The following is a 21529-nucleotide window of genomic DNA, read 5'->3' on the forward strand; positions in this document are numbered from 1 at the left end:
ATGCCCTTTTTTTATTTTTTGTTTTTTTGAGGAAGGGTCTCGCTCTAGCCCAGGCTGACCTGGAATTCACTATGTAGTCTTCTCTGGGTGGCCTTGAACTCCTGACGATCCCCCTACCTCAGCCTCCCAAGTATTGGGATGAAAGGCATGCACCACCATGCCCAGCTAATACCGTGACTTTGATCCTCAACACCACATAAAGTAGGCATGGTGGCACATACCTGTGATCATGGCATGGTACTCCAGAGGTGGAGGCAGGATCAGAAGTTTAAAGTCATCCTCAGCCACATAGTGAATTTGAGGCCAGCGTGGGCTACATGAGACCCTGTCTCAAAAAGAAAGAAAGAGAAAAGCCGGGCGTGGGCGTGGTGGTGTACACCTTTAATCCCAGCACTCGGGAGGCAGAGGTAGGAGGATCACCTTGAGTTCGAGGCCATCCTGAGACTACATAATGAACTCCAGGTGAGCCTGGGCTAGATAGAGACCCTATGTTGAAAAACCAAAAAAAAAAATAAAATTAAAAATAAATAAATAAATAAAATAAAAAGGGTAAGGTCTATGGCCAGACTGCCTGAATTCATATCTCAACTCCACCTCTTGATAACCACGTGGGATATGAGCCTGTTTCCTCATCTCTTGGTAGAGTGCCTAGAGGGGTCAGCCAAGATGCTTGCCAGTGGTTGGGACAGTGGTGGGTGGAATCTTCCCTCAGTAAATGAGCTTTGTACTGTTGAGTACGGGTGAGGGGACTTGATGCTGCTTGAAGGGGGCAAGGAGCATCTGAGGCACTTGGCCAAAAGGCTCTTTGTTTTGTCTGTAGATGACTGTTACTTTTTTAATTAAAAAGATATTTATTTGTGAGACAGATAGAGAATGAGCACACCAGGGCCTTTAGCCACTGCAAACAAACTCCAGACACATGGACCACCTTGTGCATCTGGCTTATGTAGATTCTCGGGAATAGAACCTGGGTCCTTAGGCTTCACGAAACAGTGCCTTAACCACTAAGCCATCTCTTCAGCCCATTTCTTTCTTATGGTCATACTCTAGAACAGGGTTACCTAGAACTCACTCTGTAGCCCAGGTTGGCCTCAAACTCATGGTGATCCTACTTAGGTCTCTCAAATATTAGGATTACAGGTGTGATTCACCATACTTGGATGAGTGTGTGTGAGAGAGAGTGTGTGTGTTAAGAGACCACAATACCCTCTGAGATAGAAAGGAATTTGAAATCAGGTGGATATTGGTGCCACCGACCAGCCAGGACACAGGCTTCCTACATTCTGGAGACTCTAGCCACCTCACTGCCCTAATACTGTTTGTCCCCTGGACCTGGAAGGCCCCACCCATGGCAAAGCCTATTCTTTGTCTCTGACATATTTATGTTGTCTGTTCAAGGCAGGGTTTTAACTCGAACTCAGGCTGACCTAGAACTCACTCGGCAGCCTCAGGAAGGACCCAGAACTCAGGGCAATCCTCTGAACTCAGTGTCTGGCACACAATAGTTCTCAATAAACACTTGAGTGGATGAGACATAAGAGACTGAGTCAGATTTCACTCAGCAGCCCAGTGGCTATTGGTGCCAGCTACTTCAGATGGCTCAACCTCAGGTCACTGGCTCTGATGATCCTTCCCCACCCCCCCCGCCCCACTCATCCATGGAGTCACTTGCTTCTTTAACCAGTAGCCATGGCTGGGCCTTCAAGTGCATGACCTCCCCGATCTTGAGGTGTGCTCTCCGGAAGTCAAAGGTCAGGTGTGAGAGGGAGCCACCATTGGGTCTCTCACTAGCCAGTCTGTGTACAGAGGGAAAAAGACTGGAGAAACGACAGAAGGGTTCAGAGACGCTGTCAGGAGGTTCAGGAAAGAGATGGGGTGTCAACGGATGCGCACGGTCCCAGGGTGGAGCACGGAGAGCCCGTGGACTCCTGGACGATGGTGCCCTCCCTGTCCCTGGAAGGCTGGGGTTGGGGGAAGGGAGGGAGGCTGGGCTCTGCGGAATGACAGCGGTGCACACAGGCAGGCAGCTTCTGGGTCACTTTAATATCCTCCAGGCCCTCCCCCACCCGCACCTCCCCGCTGCTGGACACTTAGGGGGGCGGCCCGGGTCCCTTCCCCCGGCCCAAGGACTAAGGCACCAGGTGGCTGCAAGCCGGCCGGCCCGGACACAGACGCACAGAGGGAACACACAGTGGACGCAGACAAGCAGGGTGGACACCGGAGGAGCCGGGGAGAGGCCGCCGCGGGCTCCCGGAGAGCCCTCCCCTCACCCCCCGCCCCGGGAGGGGGGCGTGTCCTGGGTCTCGGGGAGGGAGGGGACCCCCGCGAAGGGGCGCGCGCGCGCGCCGGGGGCGGGGGGGAAGCGCAGAGGCACGGCGGGGGCGCGGCGCTCACTTGCCGCCCTTGCGGGACAGGCAGCGCGGGAGGCAGGAGAAAGTCTGCTTGACCCGCGCCAGCAGCGGCAGCGGCCGGTGGGCGTCCCGGGACGCGCGCGGCACCAGGCGCTGCAGGGTCCCCTCCGAGGCGGCCACGCGCGGCGGCTGCGACGACGACGACGCCGCCGAGGTCGCCGAGGTGGCCGAGCCCTGGCGGCAGCGCTTGCACAGCGGCAGCAGCGCGCGCAGGTCCTCCTCGTCGCGGAACGGGCTCTCCCCGAAGCGCTCCTCCAGCTGCCGGCGAAGCTGGGTGGGCGTGCGTGGGACCCGGGTCAAGGCCTGTCCTCCCTGCTCCCCCAGACTCCACCCGGCGCCAACCCGACACCCCCATCACCCTCACCTTCTGCCTATGCCCGCCCCCGGATCGCCCCAAGCATCCTCTAGCCTCCCTTCTCGGGCTGTCCAACCTGCACGGGGCCTCCTCCCCCTCTGAGCTCCTATCTTCTCCATGAACCCCACTTACCCGGTTCTTCGACACTCCGTTTTCCAGACTTACCTGCTCAGGGATGGCATTTATCCTTCTCCCTCGCACCTCGATCTCCTCCCCCCACCCCCGGAATCAATAACTCCACACACCCAAGGCCTCCTCCTCCTCCTCGGTCCCTGGCCCTGCAGATCAGTCTCTAGGGACGTTCCTTCCTGGCATCTGCTGAGAGCCTTCTAGCAGCCCCCCCCCCCACCCTCTCTTTTCACCGCTTAATTCCTACAGGGGCTTTAGTCCTGATATTTCTGGGTGTTGTAGGACAACGACAGTCCTCTTCAACGGGGGCCAAACCCTCAAGTGTCTCTTGCTGGGGATACTTGGTCAAATGGCAAGGCCACACTTTGGTCTAAAGGAATCCAAATTCCAAGTTTAAAGTGTGTGGGGAAGGGCTAGGGAGATAGCTCTATGGTTAAGGCACTTGTGAAAGTATGGGGACCTAAATTCAACCCCCAGAGCCCACGTAAATGCCCCTGGTGGTGGTGGCCCATGAGCCTGCAATCCTAGAGCCAGGGAGGCAGAGACAGGAGGACCCCCGGAGCTTGCTGGCCAGCTAGTGTAGCCTAATTGGTACACTCTAGGTCAGTGAAGGAGCCTATCTCAATAAAGGTGGAGGGCATTCCCGAAGAGCAATACCTTCCTTAACACATGTCTACATGCATGTGCACCCACACCTACACATGCACACACAAACTAAGCCAGGCAGTGGTGGTCTGTGCCTGCAGTGTTAGCACTTGGGAGGCTGAGGCTGGAGGACTGTTGAGTCTGTGGCCAGCCTGGGGTTACGCAGAGGAGAGGAAGTGGAAGAGAAAGGAAGGGAGGAAAGGAAGGAGAGACAGAGGGGAAATAAACAGCTGGAAGTGGGTTAGCTCAAGACCCTCAGTCTTGAGACCCCAGAAGCCTCTCCAGCTTCCTTCTTTCCCACGGGGTGCTCAGTTCAACCAGGAGCATAGCTCTCCTGAGCCCCATCCCAGCCCTACCTTGCGGGAGTTTCCCCAGCCAAACTCTTCAAGCTGCTGCCTAAAGCCTGGGTTGGGGTTAGCGATGGGCCTGGTGGCCTTGATGGCTTCAAGTACTTCCCGCCAGCCCAGCCCGGTCACCGTCATCACATAGGCTGTCACGATGGTGGTGCTGCGGGAGATGCCTGCAAAGCTGGGTCCCCAAAGTCCCAGGCTTCAGGCCAGGTCCAGTTCCCTCTGTCCTCCCAAGGAATTCTGCCCGGCATGAGCTCCCTCCCCCTTGCCTCCTGGGATTCAACCACAGAGAGCCTGCCAGGATCTGCAGCTCATTTCTGCCTGGCATTCTCTCTCCCATATCAAGGGCCTGGCTAAAAGAAACATCATTCATTCATTCATTCAACAAATTTTCCTGATCCTTTTCTTCTGGCTTGGATACTGGGATACAGTGGGTTCTGTGGTAGTTTGAATGAATGGCCCCCAATATATTCAGGATTTTATTAAAGTTTGTAATATAGATCTGCAGCTACCTGGCTGGAGTAGGTGTCACTGGACAGATAGGGTCCAGCCCTAAGGTGTGGGGGTGGATGTGGAACTCCAGCCTAAAGAAATGCAAAGTGCCTGAGCTCTGCCTGGAGTCTCAGAAGTGTGCTTGCTTGTGGTGCTGGTGGTGGCTTGTGGCTTTTCTCTCTCTGCTCAGATCTGTGAGAGTGGGCCAGCTGCTTCTGCCATTATGGAACTTCTCCTAGATCCATAAGCTTCAATAAATATCCCTTCCTCCATGACTGTGTCTGGTTTGGAAGTTCATCTCAGTGACCTGCGGCGGTCTACTACAGTGGGGAACAAAACCCAGGGTCTCTGCTGGTTCACCCACCAACCAGAGAGGCAAGTTCAGGTGAGTCTGGGGCTAAGAGAGCTGCATAGGAAGCGATATTACTCTCAGCAGAGGAGTGGGGAGAATCCCACTCACTTCCCTAGGAAGTGACATCATGATGGTCTTTTTAACTTTTTCCTTTTTAAATTTTTATTTTATTTTTTAAATTTGTGTGTGTGTGTGTGTGTGTGTGTGTGTGTGTGTGTGTGTGTGTGTCTGCTCATGGGTATGCCAAGACCTCTTCAAATGAGGGCCAGGTGCTTGAATCTGGCTTGGGAATTGAATCCAGGCCAACAGGCTTTGCAAGCAAGCACCTTTAATTGCTGAGCTATCTTCCCAGCCTCTGAGATAAATCTTGGGTGACAGGTAAGGGTTAAAGTCGAAATGTTCTAGGGCTGGGGTCATAGCTCAGTCTTGGAGTGCTTGCTTGCTTAGCATATATGTGATTAAGTTTGAGTCCCAGCACAACTAGAAAGAAAAAAAAAAGGAGTTCCCAGCAGGGTTACAAAGACCATGCAGGGGAAGGCAGGCTGTGGCTCTGAAGGAGGGGAGGGTGGCTGAGTAGGGTGGGGTAGGACTTAAGAGAATTGGCCCCTTGGCTCTAGCCTGAACCGGGCATAGGGTGAGTGTTGGTGAGAAGTTATGGAAGTGAATGTACACCAGCCATGGGGGCCAGGGACACCTGAGGGAACTCAGAGGTCCCATGTCCTAGATCAGTGTTCCTCGGTGTCCTGTACCCTCATTTCAAAGGTGGGGGGGAGCATACAAATGAGTAACCCATGTGACCTCGCTTATCTCCCTCAACCCTGTCGGTACAACATTCATGCCTCCATTTCACAGATGAGGAAACTGAATCTTGGGGAGCACAGCTGCTGAGCTAGGGCCAGCCATGCGCGGAGCTCTGGCATGAGCCTTTGGGTGTTGGAATGTCAGTACGGCAGGCTGTAGGGGATGGACATGAGGGGAAGATGTCTTTGCAGCACTCACCAGTGCACCAGGCAGTTTCCCCCGTTGAGGCGGCAACAGTGGATGAAATTAATACATTCTTTGAAGTGCTTTTTGCTAGAAAAGAGAGTGATAGAGTAGGTAGTGCTGAGGGTCAGGTCTCTTAGAACTCATCCCTTCCCCACTTGTAGATAGCAAAGGGACAGTGAGCCCTGGGGTCCTCAGCTCAGCCAGCGTGTGTAGTACAGTACATAGAGTTATTACTATAGAAGGAAGCGGAGGTGACTGTGGCAATGGGAAAGAGGCCACCCCACCATCTAGGCAGGCTCCTCTCTAGTGGGTCCTGAGGAGCCTGTTGCCAAAGTAGGTGTACTCTGGCCTTATAAAGAAATGGATGTGGGGAGACTGAGGGTTCCACTCCTTTGGGTTCTGAGCATCTGAAACAATGGTCAGCAATGGGCTGGGAGAAGAATCCCATAAGGAGGCTGGAGAGATGGCTTAGCGGTTAAAAGGTGCTTGCCTGCAAAGCCAAAGGAACCAGGATTGATCCCCCAGGACCCACATAAACCAGATGCACAAGGTGGCGCATGCATTGTTTGTTTGCAGTGGCTGGATGTCCTGGTGTGCCCATTCTCTGTGTCCCTCTTTCTCTCTCAAATAAATAAATAAAAATTTAAAAATATTAAAAAGAAAGTCCCGCAAGGGCAGGAGTTAGTGTGGGTCCATCCCAAGCTAGAGGCACTGATGTTGATTGACAGCCTAAACTAAAAAGCCTGTTTTTCTGAGTCTCCACAATACATTTATCCCTAGCCTAGACTGTCATTTGGTCTTTGCAAACCTCCTGGACTCTGATCACTTCCCGGTTTTTATATGGCTGAGGACCAGATAGGAGAAGTGACTTGTCCAAGGTCACACAGCAACTCCTGGCTGCTGCATCTGGTCAGTCCAAAGAGACAGGGCACTTTCTCCATTGTATAGCTGAGGATGCTGGGGGTGGGGGGTGATCTGTGATAGCTGTCTGCCAGAGCACACTCTGTCCTCCCTCAGCTCATCCCTCTCCCTTAGGAGGCACTGGTGCGTCCAGCTGTTCCTCGGGGAACTTACATGGGTACCTCTGGAGTGTCCGCCACTGGGATACGAAGATAGGTGATGTCCTGCAGGGACAAAATACACTCAGATGGTGGGGCCTGGCATGAAAACCCTGTCCCCCCACCCGAGCTGCCCATGTCCCACACCATTCCTGCCTTTTCTGGGCCATTGTTGCCTCTCCATCCCAAGAAATCAGACACTCTCTATGGGCCTCCTGTGATCCCAGAGCTTTTTGAGTGATGTCCTGACCCACAGGTGACCTGGGACTGAGGACTGGATAGAAAGAACTCAGAGAACTCAGGAGCCTTCCATCTAATAGCTGGGGAAAGGCTTCTCCTTCTCTTCCTCTTCCATCTTATTTTTTTTCTTTGGTTTTTTTTTTTTTTTTTTTTTGGCTTTTTTGAGGCAGGGTCTCACTCTAGCTCAGATTAGCCTCAAACTCACAGCAATTCTCCTAGTTCAGCCTTCTAAGTACTGAGATTAGAGGTACATGAGCCACCACATCTGGCATGGAAAGGGATTCTTAAAGTGACCGACCTTCAAACAGGGATCCAAAATCACACAATAAAAAAGGGCAGAGCACATTTGGATCTCTCATTAAGAAGTAAAACCTATGAAAAGACTGCCCAGTCATGATGGTGCCTACTTGCAACCCTAGCACTAGGAAGGCTGAGGCAGAAGGAGCATGAGTTAAGAGGGTAGCCTTGGCTACATGGTAATATCCTGTTTCAAAACAACCAAACAAGCCAGGTGAGGTGTCACATAACTTTAATCCCAACACTCCGGAGGCAGAGGTAGGAAGATTGTTTTGAGTTTGAGGTCACCCTGAGACTACATAGTGAATTCCTCAGCCCGGGTGAGAGTGACCCTACCTTGAAAAAACAACAACAACAACAACAAAAACCCAAGAAAAGAAAAGGTTACATTTCAAGAATTATGAGGGGCTGGAGAGATGACTAGCGGTTAAAGCACTTATCTGCACAACCAAAGGACCCATGTTCGATTCCTGAGGACCCATGTAAACCCGATGCACAAGATGGTGCATTATCTCTCTCTCTTTCCCCTTCTCCATCTCTCTGTCTGTCTTTCTCAAATAAATAAATACAAATAAAATATTTTTAAAAAAGAATTATAAAAAGCCAGGCGTGGTGGTGCATGCCTTTAATTTCAGCACTCAGGAGGCAGAGGTAGGAGGATCTCTGTGAGTTCAAGGCCACCCTGAGACTCCATAGTGAATTCCAGGTCAGCCTGGGCTAGAGTAAAACCCAACCTTGCAATTCCCCCCCAAAATAAAATTTAAAAAAAAATTATGCTAGAAAACCATTACCAAATAGTAGAATACTAATCAAGAAATAAACTATTTTTTCCAGTACACTTGCTCTAATAGCCTGTGCTTCCTGCTTTAGGCACACAATGATGTGGAGATTATTTTTGCCTGTGTCCCAAGGACCTTATTGCCATCCCCAAGGATTTCCCTTGAGACTTTGCTACTTTAAACGGTCCACCCCTGGCTACGCCTGAGGGAACACAGGGCAGGTTCTCTTGAGTACAGGGCTCTGCATGAAGTTTGTTCCCCTGTCTAACGCACATTCCCAAGGTCATGAAATCCCACGACTTTTGCAAGGTTTGCAGTTTCACTTTGCAAAGCATTTGGCCTTGGGTTGGCCTGACCTTATCAAACCTTGCCTGCTGAGTTCCCTGCTGGGAGGGAGGGATGCTGGTGAGGAGGCTCAGTGCCTGTGTTCATTCTGTAAACCCGTTCCTTAGTCCACACACGAACAACTTGCAAAGCCTGCCCATGCCATCTCTTTGGACTGTGTACTCCAATACTCCAAAACAACGCTGTCCTATAACATGAAATCAGACTCCACTGGCCTGGAAATTTCTTCTTTGACATTGAAAGCTATAGATTATTGCCAGTTGCCCTTAGAGACTATCAAATTTGATTGGTGGGGGGGGGCAGAGAAGGGCCCAAGGTCACAAAGCTAGTCTTTGGCACAGCTTGGTCTAGACCTCAATCTCCAGAGCTTTTCTCACTCTTCAGAGGATGCCATGGACTATAACAGATGACAGTAAGGGCTCTTTTTATGGGATGAGAACATCTTTTTTGTTTGTTTTAAATTTATTTAGTTGAGAGAGAGATAGAGAAAGAGACAGGTACAGGGAGAGAGAACAGATGTGCCAGGCCTCTAGCCACTGAAAATGAGCTCTAGACACATGCACCACCTTGTGCATCTGGCTTACATGGGTACTGGGGAATTGAACCTGTGTCCTTAGGCTTCGCAGGCAAGCACCTTAACCGCTAAGCCATCTCTCTAGCGAGAACATCTTTTAAAATTTTAATTTAATTGTTTCCATGAAGGGACTCCCTCTAGCCCAGGTTGACCTGGAATTGGGCTATGTAGTCTCAGGGTGGCCTCAAACTCACAGTGATCCTCCTACCTCTGCCTCCTGAGTGCTGGGATTAAAGCCATAAGCCACCATACCAGGCCAGTAAGAACATCTTTAAATTTTTTTAAAAATTTATTTGGGGGCTGGAGAGATGTCTTAGCGGTTAAGCGCTTGCCTGTGAAGCCTAAGGACCCCGGTTCGAGGCTCGATTCCCCAGAACCCATGTTAGCCAGATGCACGAGGGGGCGCATGCGTCTGGAGTTCGTTTGCAGTGGCTGGAAGCCCTGGCACGCCCATTCTCTCTCTCTCTCTTTCCCTCTTTCTCTCTCTGTCTGTTGCTGTCAAATAAATAAATAAATTAATTAAAAAAATTTATTTGGAGGAGAGGAGAGAGAAAATGTACATGCTAGAGCCTCTTGCTGCTGCAAGTGAACGCCAGACACATGTGCCGCTTTTTGCATCTAGCTTTATGTGAGTACCGGGGAATTGAACCTGGGCTGACAGGCGCTGCAAGCAAGTGCCTCTAACAGCCGAGCCATCTCCCTGGTCCCGGGATAACAGCATCTTTAACTTTGCTATCATATCCGTTTCAATGTGTAAAGTATGTGGCTCAAAGCACTTCGGCGAGGTAACTATAGAGTTTCCACTGACTAGATGGAGTGACTTAGGTTCAGATGTCCAGTGCACAAGGTCGCAGAGAGAATATAGTAAGTGGTCTCCTGACTCTAGCATCAGTGTTCTGAGTGTCCTACTTTCCTCCTCAGGGTCCTAACAACTTCATCCCCTTGCCCAGCAGTCCATGATAGCAGCACCAACCCTCCAGTGGGGTCCTTGCCTTCCAGAGTGCACAGGCAGCTTAACCATCCTATAGGCCTTTTGCATCCTTACATCAGCCAGTCCTCTAGGGGCAACTGGGGCCAAGGGATCAAGGCCCAGAGAGGTAAACTCACAGCCCGGTCATAGCAAGACACAAGGCTGAAATCATCTGCTTGGAATCATTCAGCTAGTGGGCAATGTGATGCCCATGTGAAGGGACTTTGTGGTTTGGTGTGAGTCCTCTGGGGTCAGAGAGCCTGTGTTCAAACCCCAGCTGGACAGTTTCTTTGATGTGTGAGCTTGGAAGTGAGTTCATTTATCTTTCTGGACCTCAGTTGCCAAATAGAAATGATAATGTAAAGTCATCCAAGGGTGAGGCCAGATGAGTCAGCAGGAGGTGAGGCAGCAGCTCCAGGGCTGGGAGTGTGGCTCAGTGGTGCAGCATTTACCTAGCATGTGGGAAGCCCTGGGTTCCATCCTCAGTGCTGAGGGGGAAAAAGGACAGCCCTGCAAGTAGCATGTAGTAGGTTATTGACAAGTAGATGCCATGGACTGAGGCCCGCCCTCCCACCTTACCAGAACTGGCACGGGGGCCTGGCATACCTGTAGCAAAGGTTGGGGGGACTCATGGATGGAGATGATGTGAGTGATCTTATTCCTGCCCAGCTGGTCTGGGTCTTTGGCATCTGAAAAGAAACCGGATGCTTGAGCCAAGCTGGCAGGTGCGACTTATTTGTTCCCGATGGCCAAGTGCACTGAAAGCCCGCGCCCTTCCTCCCACCCTCCACTGGCTACGTGCCCACCTCCTGCTCTGGGCACGACACCCTGAGGCTTCTTCCGTCTCACCTCCAAGGCACGCACCAGACACAGGCCGGCGTGCCTCAGCCTTGCTCATCCTGTTCTTTCCGTCCCAAACACCCTTCCCCAACACATCCTTTGACCCGGCTATTCGACTTCTAGGAATCTGTGTCCAGAGCGCCTTGCTCACAGAAAGCCGCCTGCGGAGACTACTCTTCTCTTCAGCTCTGCTTATGTCTGAAATAGCTAAACGTTTGGAATAACCCAACGTCCACCAACCAGGGACTGGATGAAAAAACAACAGTCTACCCAAGCTCTGGAAGCCTGTGCAGCAATTCATATGAACGCTACATGCTGATGTGCCAGGCTGTGCACACTCTATTACCTGAAGTAGGAAGCCCAACTTGTGGACCAGTGTGCAGAGTGGGTTTCCATTTTGTTTCAAACATTCTGTCTGTATTGATGATAAATTTCAAAGGACCCAGGGCTGTCATCAGAAGCCATCTTTAGGGATTGGATTTCAGTGGACAGACTTTGTTTGTTTGCTTGTTTTTTTTTTTTTTTTTTTGAGATAGGGCATCACTTTAGCCCAGGCTGACCTGAAATTCACTATGCACGCTCAAGGTGGCTTTGAACTCATAGTGATTCTCCTACCTCTGCCTCCTGAGTGCTGGGATTAAAGGTGTGTACCACCACACCTGGGTCTCTCTCTCTAATTTTCTTTTTTTGTTTGTTTTTGTTGTTTTTTTGAGGTAGGGTCTCACTCTAGCCCAGGCTGACCTGGAATTTACTATGTAGTCTCAGGGTGGCTTTGAACTCACGGTGATCCTCCTACCTCTGCCTCCCAAGTGCTGAGATTAAAGGTGTGTGCCACCACGCCCGGCAAGGACAAATAATCATAACATGTAGTTTCTCTTATGTCCATACATAGACTTCATTAATAAACATTCCTCATTGCTCATGATGTGCAGGCTTTGGCTGGCATTGAGAATCTGGGATCCACCTCACAGCTCCTGTCCACGTGGAACCTACACATCCGAAGTGGCCTCAAGTCTAACTTAGCCAAAAACCTCTCAGATGGAGCTCCTGGGAAGAAAGGGGCCAAAGCTCGTGGAGGAGGGCACTTGAGTCCTCCCTGACTTTTCTGCCTTGGGCCAACCTGTCTCAGCACATTTTCCACCACAAAGTCAAAGGTCTGTGTTCAGGTCTAGATTCCTTACTGACAGCCTGAAGGCTGGGGGGGGGAGGGGCAGGGGAAATGGTATTCACAGGATGGGTAAGAGGCTTGCTTACAGGCCTGCCTCTCCCTGGCACCAGGCTGGCAAGGGCTCTTCCCGGGACTCAGCTTACAGGAGGGTCCAGCTCCTCAGAGAAGGTCACGGGGGAAGTTCTTAGCTCCCCACTTGGAAAATACACCCTCAAGCAAACCTCAACCAGAAGATCTACGGGAAGAGCCCTTAGCGGTCTGGTAGACCTTGTACACTGCAGGTGGCTGAGGCTCAGACTCTGAGCCCTTGGCACTGCCCTTTGACCCATCAGTGGGACATGGGAGTAAGGCTGGATGCTAGGAGGATGTCAGCATTGACCCCTGATTCATACTCTCTCTCTTTCCTCTTCTCTCTCTCTCTCTCCCTGCCCCTTGCATTCTGGGACCCTCATGACCAGGCATCCTCCTTATTAAGCCTCTATGATCCTTTCTGTCTCCCAGCCTGGTGGCCTCCCTGCCCAGACCCCATTCCAGAGAGCCTCTGAAGTGTGGTTCCAATCATGAACAGTGGACCCAGGCCTGGCACAGGCAGAGTGCCATGGCTTTGGGACAAAGTAGGCAGTGCTCACCAATGAAGTTTCCGAGGTAGAGTCCGGGAAGTACCTAGAGGAGAGACAGCAGGCGTCAGAGGGGGTGACCTGTCCCCTTTCCCACCCCTGCTAAGTGAGGGAGCCACACAGGCCTCCTCTGCCAGTGAAGGGACCTCACAAAGTGATCTCCCTCTGACAGGCCTGGGTGCCCATGGGGGTCTGGGGCTCTGGCAAGGGCGGGAGAGCAGGCAATCTAGTATAACCACAGAACGGATCCGGGGAGGCCAGCCTGGGGATAGGTGAGGGGGAAGAGGAGGGAGGGACAGAACGTCCTGGGGAGGGGGAGAGGAGGGAGGAACCCGAAGGAGTGGGCCGGGAGGGAGGGGCTGAGGCTGGCACAGGTGGAGAGAGGGCCATGCAGAAGGCAGAGGGTAGGGATGGAGGGACCCACACACGATGGGAGGGCGGCGGGGGGGGGGCGGCGGAGAGATCAGCGAAAGATACAGCAAGAGAGTCGGGACCGACAGACCCAGGCAGAGGCAAAGAGCGAAAGACGGGGCGCAGCGAGGTGGAGATGTGGACTCCCAGCGCTCAGAGAGGGACCAGAAGGTCAGCGGCGGGCAGAGCGACCTAGCCCGGGCAGGGGCGGCCAGCGGCGGTCCCCCTACCTTGGTCATGCCATTCCCCATGGTCCCGGGCCCGGGGGGCCGGGCGCACCCCCAGCTCGCTGCCCGCAAACCGCTCGGGTCACAGCTGCCTTGCTGGCCCAGGCCCGGCGCCTGCAGCCTGGCGGGGACCCGGGGGCCTGGCGTCCGCGGCCCTGTCCAGCCGTGTCCAGCCGCCGCCACCGCCCGCCGACCCCGGGCCCGGGAGGGAACTGCTGGAGCCGCCGCCGCCGCCGCCGCCGCCACCGCCACCGCCGCCGCCGCAGGCTCCTCCCACCCCGTCGGTCATGTGGGGCCCCCCTCCCCCGTGGGTCGTGGCGGGGGGCCGGACAAAGCCCCAGTGTGCGGGGCCCACGGCCCGCGGGACAACGGCAGCTTGTTGCTGTCGCGTGGGTCGCCGCCGCCGGGCGTGGGGGGCGGGGCGCTCCCCCCACCCTGGCACTGTCAGGCGCGGCCCCCGGGGAGGGAGGGGGGGTTGTCGTGAGGAGCCCCCCTCCCCCGGGCCCGGACGGCCTTGGGGGCAGAGCACCCAGCTTCTCCAGGGAACTGTGATGAAGGCTGGACTTGGCTAAAGGCTCGCGCGCGCTCTCTCTCTCCTCTCTGCTCTTGGGTTTCTGTTTGCAACCAGATAAAAGGGTAATTTCCTCCCATCGCCCGCCCTCCCACGCACCCATGCAGCCGCCCTACCAGCCAGCCTTCTCTCCCACTCACCTATCCACGCTCCCTCCCTCCTGGTCATCCGTTCTTGTCATCCGCCCGTCCACTCACCTTCCCTCCAACGAGTCTCCCAACCATTCACCTTTCTCTTCCTCCCTCCTTTCCTCCCTTCCTTCCTTCCTTCCTTCCTTCCTTCCTCTCTCCCTCCCTCCCTCCCTCCTTTCCTTCCTTCCTCCCTCCCTCCTTTCCTTCCTTCCTTCCTTCCTCCCTTTTTCCTTCCTTCCTTCCTTCCTTCCTTCCTTCCTTCCTTCCATTCTCCTACCCTTCCTCCCATTCTCCCACCCACCCACCCATCCATCCATCCATCCATCCCTCACTTTCTCTTCTTTTCTTTCTCCCCTTCCCTCCTCCACTCATCCTCCCATTCTCTCTTCCATCTGTCATTCTTTTTTGTTCCTTTCCCTTCCTTCTTTCCCTCCCTCCTTCTACCTGTCTTCCCATTCATCCATCCGACCGTCCACTCCCTTACTGATCTCATTCTCTCTCTCTTCCTCCCTCCCACCCATCTAGTCTTTCATTCCTTCCTTCCAGCCTCTCTGGTTCTTATGTGGGTAAATTCTTTCGGAACCAGGCACTGCTACTATTAGGGGCCCCAAGAAACTATGGGTAAGTGTGGGGGAAGGAGATGCAACAAGGCTGCAGTCACGGCAGGCGGGGGGTGTGGGGGGATGGGGGGGCGCTCAGTCAGAAAACTAAAACAGGATGTCAAGGTTCAAGGCCATGGTCACCTCTCTTGAGCTATTGAACCATCTGAGAAATTCTCCTTGGGGCCCCATCTGTTCCTACCTGTATGTCACAAGATGGTGAGGTGAACTTTTTCTATTCTTTTAAGGTAGGGTCTCACTCCAGCCCAGGCTGACCCGGAATTCACTCTGTGGCCTCAGGCTGGTCTCAAATTTACAGTGGTCCTCCTACGGCCCAAGTGCTGGCATTAAAGGAATAGGCCACCACACCCCAGCTGACTGGAGGTGAACTTTCTCTTCCTAGCTACTGGCACCAAGCAAGTAAAATAATTGTGTCTAGGCACCTCCCACAGAATTGAATCAACTGACCCAGATTTGTTTCTCCAACCATCATCTCTATCCCTCTGTCAATCGTAGTATTTGACTGTGGGGGAGTGTCCTGTCTACACAGGACACAGACTCCATTTAAATGTGTGACTAGAGAAAAATCTTTCTTCATGTTTCCTCCTTCCTCAAGCTCAGTGTACATGGGATGGCCTGCCTCAGCTCTCTCTGCTCTTATAAAGAGATTATTCAGCGAGTACTTACTAAGCAGTAGGTCCTAGGGACACAGTCATGGGAAAAAGGTAGAGATGGCTCCACCTTCCTTGCTAGCCAACTAAACCCAGCTTCCAAATTGTGGGCTGTATTGTCATATGAAAGGGTTGTAAAAAAAAAAAAAAAAGTGTCAACAGTAAAAGGTTTCTGAACATGCAATGACCAAAAATGAATTGACACTCAAATGAGAAGCCTGAAATGTTTCTGGAACCTCTCAACACAGCCTTGGTTCTGAACACACTGTGCGTGCAATCCAGTGAACACTGCCTGAAAACCACGTGGCTCAGATTTGAGAGTATTGTGTGTTATGAATGCAGTGTTTTTATTTTATATACAAAGTTTTCTCTCTTACAGAAGTATGATGGCTTAATTATAGAAAACAGATTTTAGTATTTTCCTACCACCATTCCTTAACACACATCAAATTAGTATATCTTTGGATTATATTGTTAGAATGTTTGTTTTTTAAAATTGCTATTTGAGTTACTGACTTGAGTTTCAAAAAAATTGTGTGAATTTTGACTTGAGTTTAGGACAGACTTTCCAAAGGTTTATGAAATGGCCCTAGACATACTTATGCCATTTTGTATTATAAGTTTATGTGACATGGTATTCCCAGTACTAATGCTTATAAAATAAAAGTATCAGCTCTGAAAAATGTTGAAGATGCTCTATGTTCTGCAGTAACAAATATTCAGTCAAGATGTAATTCTGTGTAAAAATAAACAAAGCATTTAATTAGTCTGTAAATGTGCTTTAGTCTTTAATATATGATAAAACTTTATGTATACCAAATAATTGCTTTAAAATAAAATTCCTTATGATATTATCAGTAAATTTTCAGTTTGCACACCTATTTAATAAACCTATATGGCCAAGATCATGTAAAACTTTCCTGGATGGAAAAGGTCACAAGGAGCTGGGCTGCAGCTTACCTGGTAGACTGCTTGCTTAGCATGCACGAAGTCCTGAGTTTGAGCCCTAGCACATCATAGAAAGGAGGAAGAGGAAGAAGTGGAGGAGGAAGAAAAGAAGGAGGGACGAGAGGAAGAGTTTGCAAGTGGAAAAAGTTCAAGAAGCCCTGGCCAAGCATTATCCGGAAGGTACAAAATGCCATATTTGTAATTTGAAATCAATCCAGTATATGCAGACATCATTTCAGTATGTAGCCAGTATTTTTTATATATTTTAATTATTTGAGAGAAAGAGGGAGGGGGGGGAGGAGAGAGAGAATGGGTGCGCCAGGGCCTCCAGCTGCTGCAAATAAACTCCAGACACACTCGCCCCCTTGTACATCTGGCTTACGTGGGTCCTGGAGAGTAGAACAGGGATTCTTTGGCTTTGCAAACACCTTAACCGCTAAGCCATCTCTCCAGCCCATATAGCCAGTATTTTAAAAAATTATTGTGAATGTATTTTGTGCCCAGTTTATTGCATTAAGTCTTCAAAAGCTGGCATGTGGCTTCTATTTAGAGAACCTATCACACCTCAGAAAGCTGTGTGTCAAATGTTTAGTAGCCTCATGTGGCTAGAATTACCACACCACGCAGTTCAGATCTAGATGAGAAGGCAGAGGAAATATGCTCACAGACAGATCATGCATTGACAAAAGGTCACAGCTGTCATGAAGGAAGCAAAGCAGGGAGGGCAGCCAGAAGCTCTCTGAACAGGTGACATTTTTGCTGAGAGCTGCATGTGCGAAGGACCCACTACTGCAGGCCTGACAGAAAGGCCTCCCAGCAGAGGCCCGGCGGTGGGTAGGGCACAGCCTCTGGGCAGAGCAGCTGCAGCTGGGCCCGAGGAAGCTGAGGCATGGGAAAGAGGTGGACTGGGGAAGACATGGGCTGACGTGCAGACTGGGGGTCCCCATGCCCAAGGACCATCTCTGGCTTCACATTGTCTTCTCCTTAGGGTGACACAAAAGCACTGGAAAACTTTAACTAGGAGATGATGCCATCTGTTTTCCAGTCAAAGTGCCTGCTCTTGGCCCCTCACTGACCGTCTCTTTTTGAGAAATAAGCAAGTAGGTGACTGCACCTGCATAGACAGGAAATGGTGGTGCCCTGGGATGGAGTGGACCAAGAAGCTGGAAAGAAGGGGAGGCACTCAGGTGGGCATTTATTTGGTAGTGTAGTCCACTTGATATGCAGATAGATGGGTGGGGGAGGGACTCTAAGGGTCTCTAACTTGAAAATCACTGCCCATGTCACAGCAATGAAAGTAGCTATTCACCAATTCAACTCAATTGGGCGCCAATTTATATGTGGGAAACTACATCACAATGTATTAATAGCCAGGTGTGCAATACACACCTTTAATCCCAGCACTTGGGAGGTAGAGGTGGGAGGATCACCATGAGTTTCAGGCCACTCTAAGACTAGATAGTGAATTTCAGGTCAGCCTGGAGTGAAACCTTACCTTGGAAAAAGAAAATAGTATTAATGTTGGCTTGAGTTTCTCGGCACCTGATGGTATAAAGAAATGCTGATAAACAGAGTGAGTGCATTCCTGCAATCTTTTGTGAGGTGGGAGCTGGAGGATCAGGAGTTCAAGTCCAGCATGAGATACATTGTGAGCCAGGCCAGGTTGGGCTACATGAAATCTTGTCTCAAATACTTCTCTCTCTGTCTCTTTCGCAGAATGCTGATAAAGGATCCTTAAGATTAGGTCCTGTAGCTGAGTCCTAGAGTTGGCAATTCTGTGTACCTAAGCAAGTGAGCAAGTATCCATCCCTGTCTACTTTATCATCCATTGAAGGTTAACTCCAACATTGCTTTGTGCCCTAATTTAGAAGTTAGAGAGAATGATCAAGTCATTTATATATGAGAGAATTCTGTCAGGTTAAAAGCCCTGAAGGTAAGAAAAAGATGTTAGTAGAATACTTTTTTTTTAAATTATATTTTATTTAATTTTAACAGTTTTAATTCAGTAATGTTCAAGTTTGTTTTTTTTTATAGTTTTAAATTTTTTATTTATTTGAGAGCGACAGACACAGAGAGAAAGACAGATAGAGGGAGAGAGAGAGAATGGGCACGCCAGGGCTTCCAGCCTCTGCAAACAAAGTCCAGATGCGTGCGCCCCCTTGTGCATCTGGTGAACGTGGGACCTGGGGAACCGAGCCTCGAACTGGGGTCCTTAGGCTTCACAGGCAAGCACTTAACCGCTAAGCCATCTCTCCAGCCCAGTAGAATACTTTTAATAGCTATGACACTGTTCAACCTTTGACATGGTTAGCTATTGCAAAGCCAAGTTTTTCATAAGTAAATCATGAAGGAACTGTTTTGCAAAAACAATACTATAAAAATGTTGAAATGCAGGTCTCACCCTGAAATTCTCTTTGTTTTTTTTTAAACTTTTCTTTTTTTTTTTTGTTTTTTGTTTTTTGATTTTTTTGAGGTAGGGTCTCACTGTAGCCCAGGCTGACCTGGAATTCACTATGTAGTCTCAGGGTAGCCTCGAACTCACGGCGATCCTCCTACCTCTGCCTCCCAAGTGCTGGGATTAAAGGTGTGCGCCACCAAGCCCGGCTTTTTTTGAACTTTTAAAAAATTTATTTACCAGATGAATGTGCTCCCCTGGGCATCTGGCTTACATGGGTATTGGGGAATCAAACCTGGGTACTCTGGCTTCCTCCCTCTGTCCCTTCGTCCCTCTCTCCCTCCCTCCTCTTCCCCCTTCCCTTTCCCTTCCTTTATTTTCTCCTTTAGAGTTTAATTAAGATTGTTTGCTTGAGCGTGGGTGGGGTTATTTACCAAAGCATGGACAACTAAGCAGTGGCTGTACGGCTGAAGAAAATATCTTCTGCCTTCAGCAACCACCAGTTGCCAATAACTCTTTAGAGAGGTGTGGGAATCTCAGATGAGATTTTTCTCTTTTCTTTTCGTTTTTAAAACAGGGTCTCACCCTAGCCCCAGTCTGATTTGGAACTCATTCTGTAGCCCAGGCTGACCTCAAACTCACAGTGATCTTTCTTCTTCTCAGCCTCCCAAATGCTGGGATTAAAGGTATGCACCATCATGCCTGGCTCCAGATGAGATTTCTTGAAGACTCATAGCATATTTAAAGATAGCAAATATCTCTGAAACTGGAGGGAGGCTAATTCAATAAGAGAATGTCCCCAAGGACTCCCCCGCATCTACAGCCCGGGTGTGTCACTAATTGTTTCTTCATTTCCTTGGGGAGGAGGTTGCTCATGTCACAAACAAGGGACTTCAGGAGCTGCCGATATAAAATGCAAGGTAACAGATTATTATGATTTCTTTTCAAGATGTGTCTCAGTCTAGCCAATGCTGATATGGGCTTTACTATGTAGTCTCTGGCTGGCCTCTAATTCACAGCAATCCTGCCTCTCAAGTGTTGAGATTAAAAGCATGCACCACTATACCCAGCAAACAGATTATTATTTCTTTGTTTATTTTTATTTATTTATTTGAGAGCAACAGACAGAAAGAGAAAGAGGCAGAGAGAAAGAGAGAATGGGTGTGCCAGGGCCTCTAGCCACTGCAAATGAACTCCAGATGCGTGCGCCACCTTGTGTATCTGGTTTACGTGGGTCCTGGGGAATCGATCCTCGAACCAGGGTCCTTAGGCTTCACAGGCAAGTGCTTAACTGCTAAGCAATCTCTCCATCCCCAAATTATTATTTTTGTTTCTTTACTTTTTTATTTTTTAGAGAGAGAGAGGGCCTCAGCCACTGCAACTGAACTCCAGACACTTGCGCCTCCTCGTGGGCATGTGTGAACTTGCACTTGCCTCACCTTTGTGCGTCTGGCTTTTGTGGGGATCTGGAGAGTCCAACATGGGTCTTTAGGCTTCTCAGGCAAGCGCTTTGACCACTAAGCCATCTCTGTAGCCCCAGATTATTTTTGATGTGTGTGCACATATGTCTATGAATACCTAATGTACATGTACGTGAAGGCCAGCGGCTAACCTCTAGTGTCATTCCTCCGGAGGAACACTCTCTACTCTCTCTCTTTCTTTCTTTTTTATTTTTTGGTTTTTCTAGGTAGGGTCTCACCCTAGCCCAGGCTGACCTGGAATTCACTATGTGGTCTCAGGCTGGCCTCAAACTCATGACGATCCTCCTACCTCTGCCTCCAAGTGCTGGGATTAAAGACATGCACCACCTTCCCCAGCATTTTTTTTTTTTTTTTTTTTGAGGTAGAGTCTTTCTCTAGTCCAGGCTGACCTGGAACTCACTTTATAGTCCCAGGTTTCCTCAAACTCACAGTGATCCTCCTACCTCTGCTTCCTGAGTGCTGGGATTAAAGACATGTGCCACCATGCCACTGTGAGGTGATACACTCAATGAGAATTAAGTCGCCAAGTTTATAGAAGTTACAAATGGCAGTTAGAAACTTATCAACTCAGCAATACCTTTAGAAAGAAGTCCAGCCTGCTTAACATAGCCATGTGGGGTCTGGTGGCTGCCACTGTGGCCTTCAGCAAGTTGTGTAACTGCTCTGGACCTCACTTTGATCTGCTATAAATGGGAGGAAAAAGCAAGATCTTGGGCCTGGAAGATGGTTCAGTGGGTAAAGGCATTTGCCTCAGCATCCACTTAAAGCTGGATGCAAAGTGGCACATACATCTATAATCCTAACATACCTAGGCCAGCAGGGAGTGGAATTAGGAAAATCCCAAAGCTTGTGAGCCAGCTAGTCTGCCCTTCCCCAAAAAACAACCAGAGACCCTGCCTCAAACAAGGTGTGCAGAGAGGACCGAAGCATCACGGTTGTTCTCTGATCTCCACATGCATGCCATGGCATGCAGATGTCCACATGAACACACACCATGCGCACATATACACACACATAAATACATAAACACACTACACACATACCATGCACCCACACACCATATACACATCATCACATTATACACAAAAATAAAGAGAGAAAAAAGATCTTATAAGCTTATAGTGTGAGTAAATGGAAGGAGATATATATATGTATATATATATACACATACACACACACACATACATACATTTATTTATGAGGGGCAAGGGGTATGTCGGGGAAATGGGACAATAGAAGCATCAGGGCCTCCAGCCACTGCAAACAAACTCCAGACACACGTACCACCATGTGCATCTGGCTTTTGTGGGTTCTGTGGAATCAAACCTGGGTCCTTAGGCTTTGCAGGCAAGTGCCTTCATTGCTAAGCCATCTCTCCAGCCCATGGAGGGATATATTTTTTTAAAAATATATTAGTTATTTACTTATTTGCAAGGGAAATAGAGAAAAAGTATGAGTGCACTAAGGGCTGTTGCCACTGCATACA

General features: G+C 50.0%; 1 protein-coding gene across 4 annotated transcripts; it reads right to left on the reverse strand.

Annotated features, from left to right (window-relative positions):
- Positions 1-2361: 2361 nt before the first annotated feature.
- Positions 2362-14069, reverse strand: Dusp15 (dual specificity phosphatase 15). Of its 4 annotated transcripts, none has more exons than XM_045157473.1 (7): positions 14016-14069; positions 12622-12655; positions 10591-10673; positions 6796-6845; positions 5734-5808; positions 3897-4068; positions 2362-2681 (listed from the first exon to the last, which is right to left on the reverse strand). In XM_045157473.1, exons 1-7 carry the CDS (start codon positions 14040-14042, stop codon positions 2391-2393), a joined length of 732 nt encoding a protein of 243 aa, XP_045013408.1. In that variant the 5' UTR covers positions 14043-14069; the 3' UTR covers positions 2362-2390. The 4 variants fall into 4 exon arrangements, with proteins under 4 accessions (XP_045013408.1, XP_045013410.1, XP_045013409.1 ...); XM_045157475.1 differs by having other exon boundaries at positions 13959-14060; XM_045157474.1 differs by lacking the exon at positions 14016-14069 and adding an exon at positions 13525-13536.
- Between the last annotated feature and the right edge of the window lie 7460 nt (positions 14070-21529).

The sequence above is a fragment of the Jaculus jaculus genome, chromosome 8 (genome assembly GCF_020740685.1).
Source record: "Jaculus jaculus isolate mJacJac1 chromosome 8, mJacJac1.mat.Y.cur, whole genome shotgun sequence".
Taxonomy (NCBI): Eukaryota; Metazoa; Chordata; class Mammalia; order Rodentia; family Dipodidae; genus Jaculus; species Jaculus jaculus.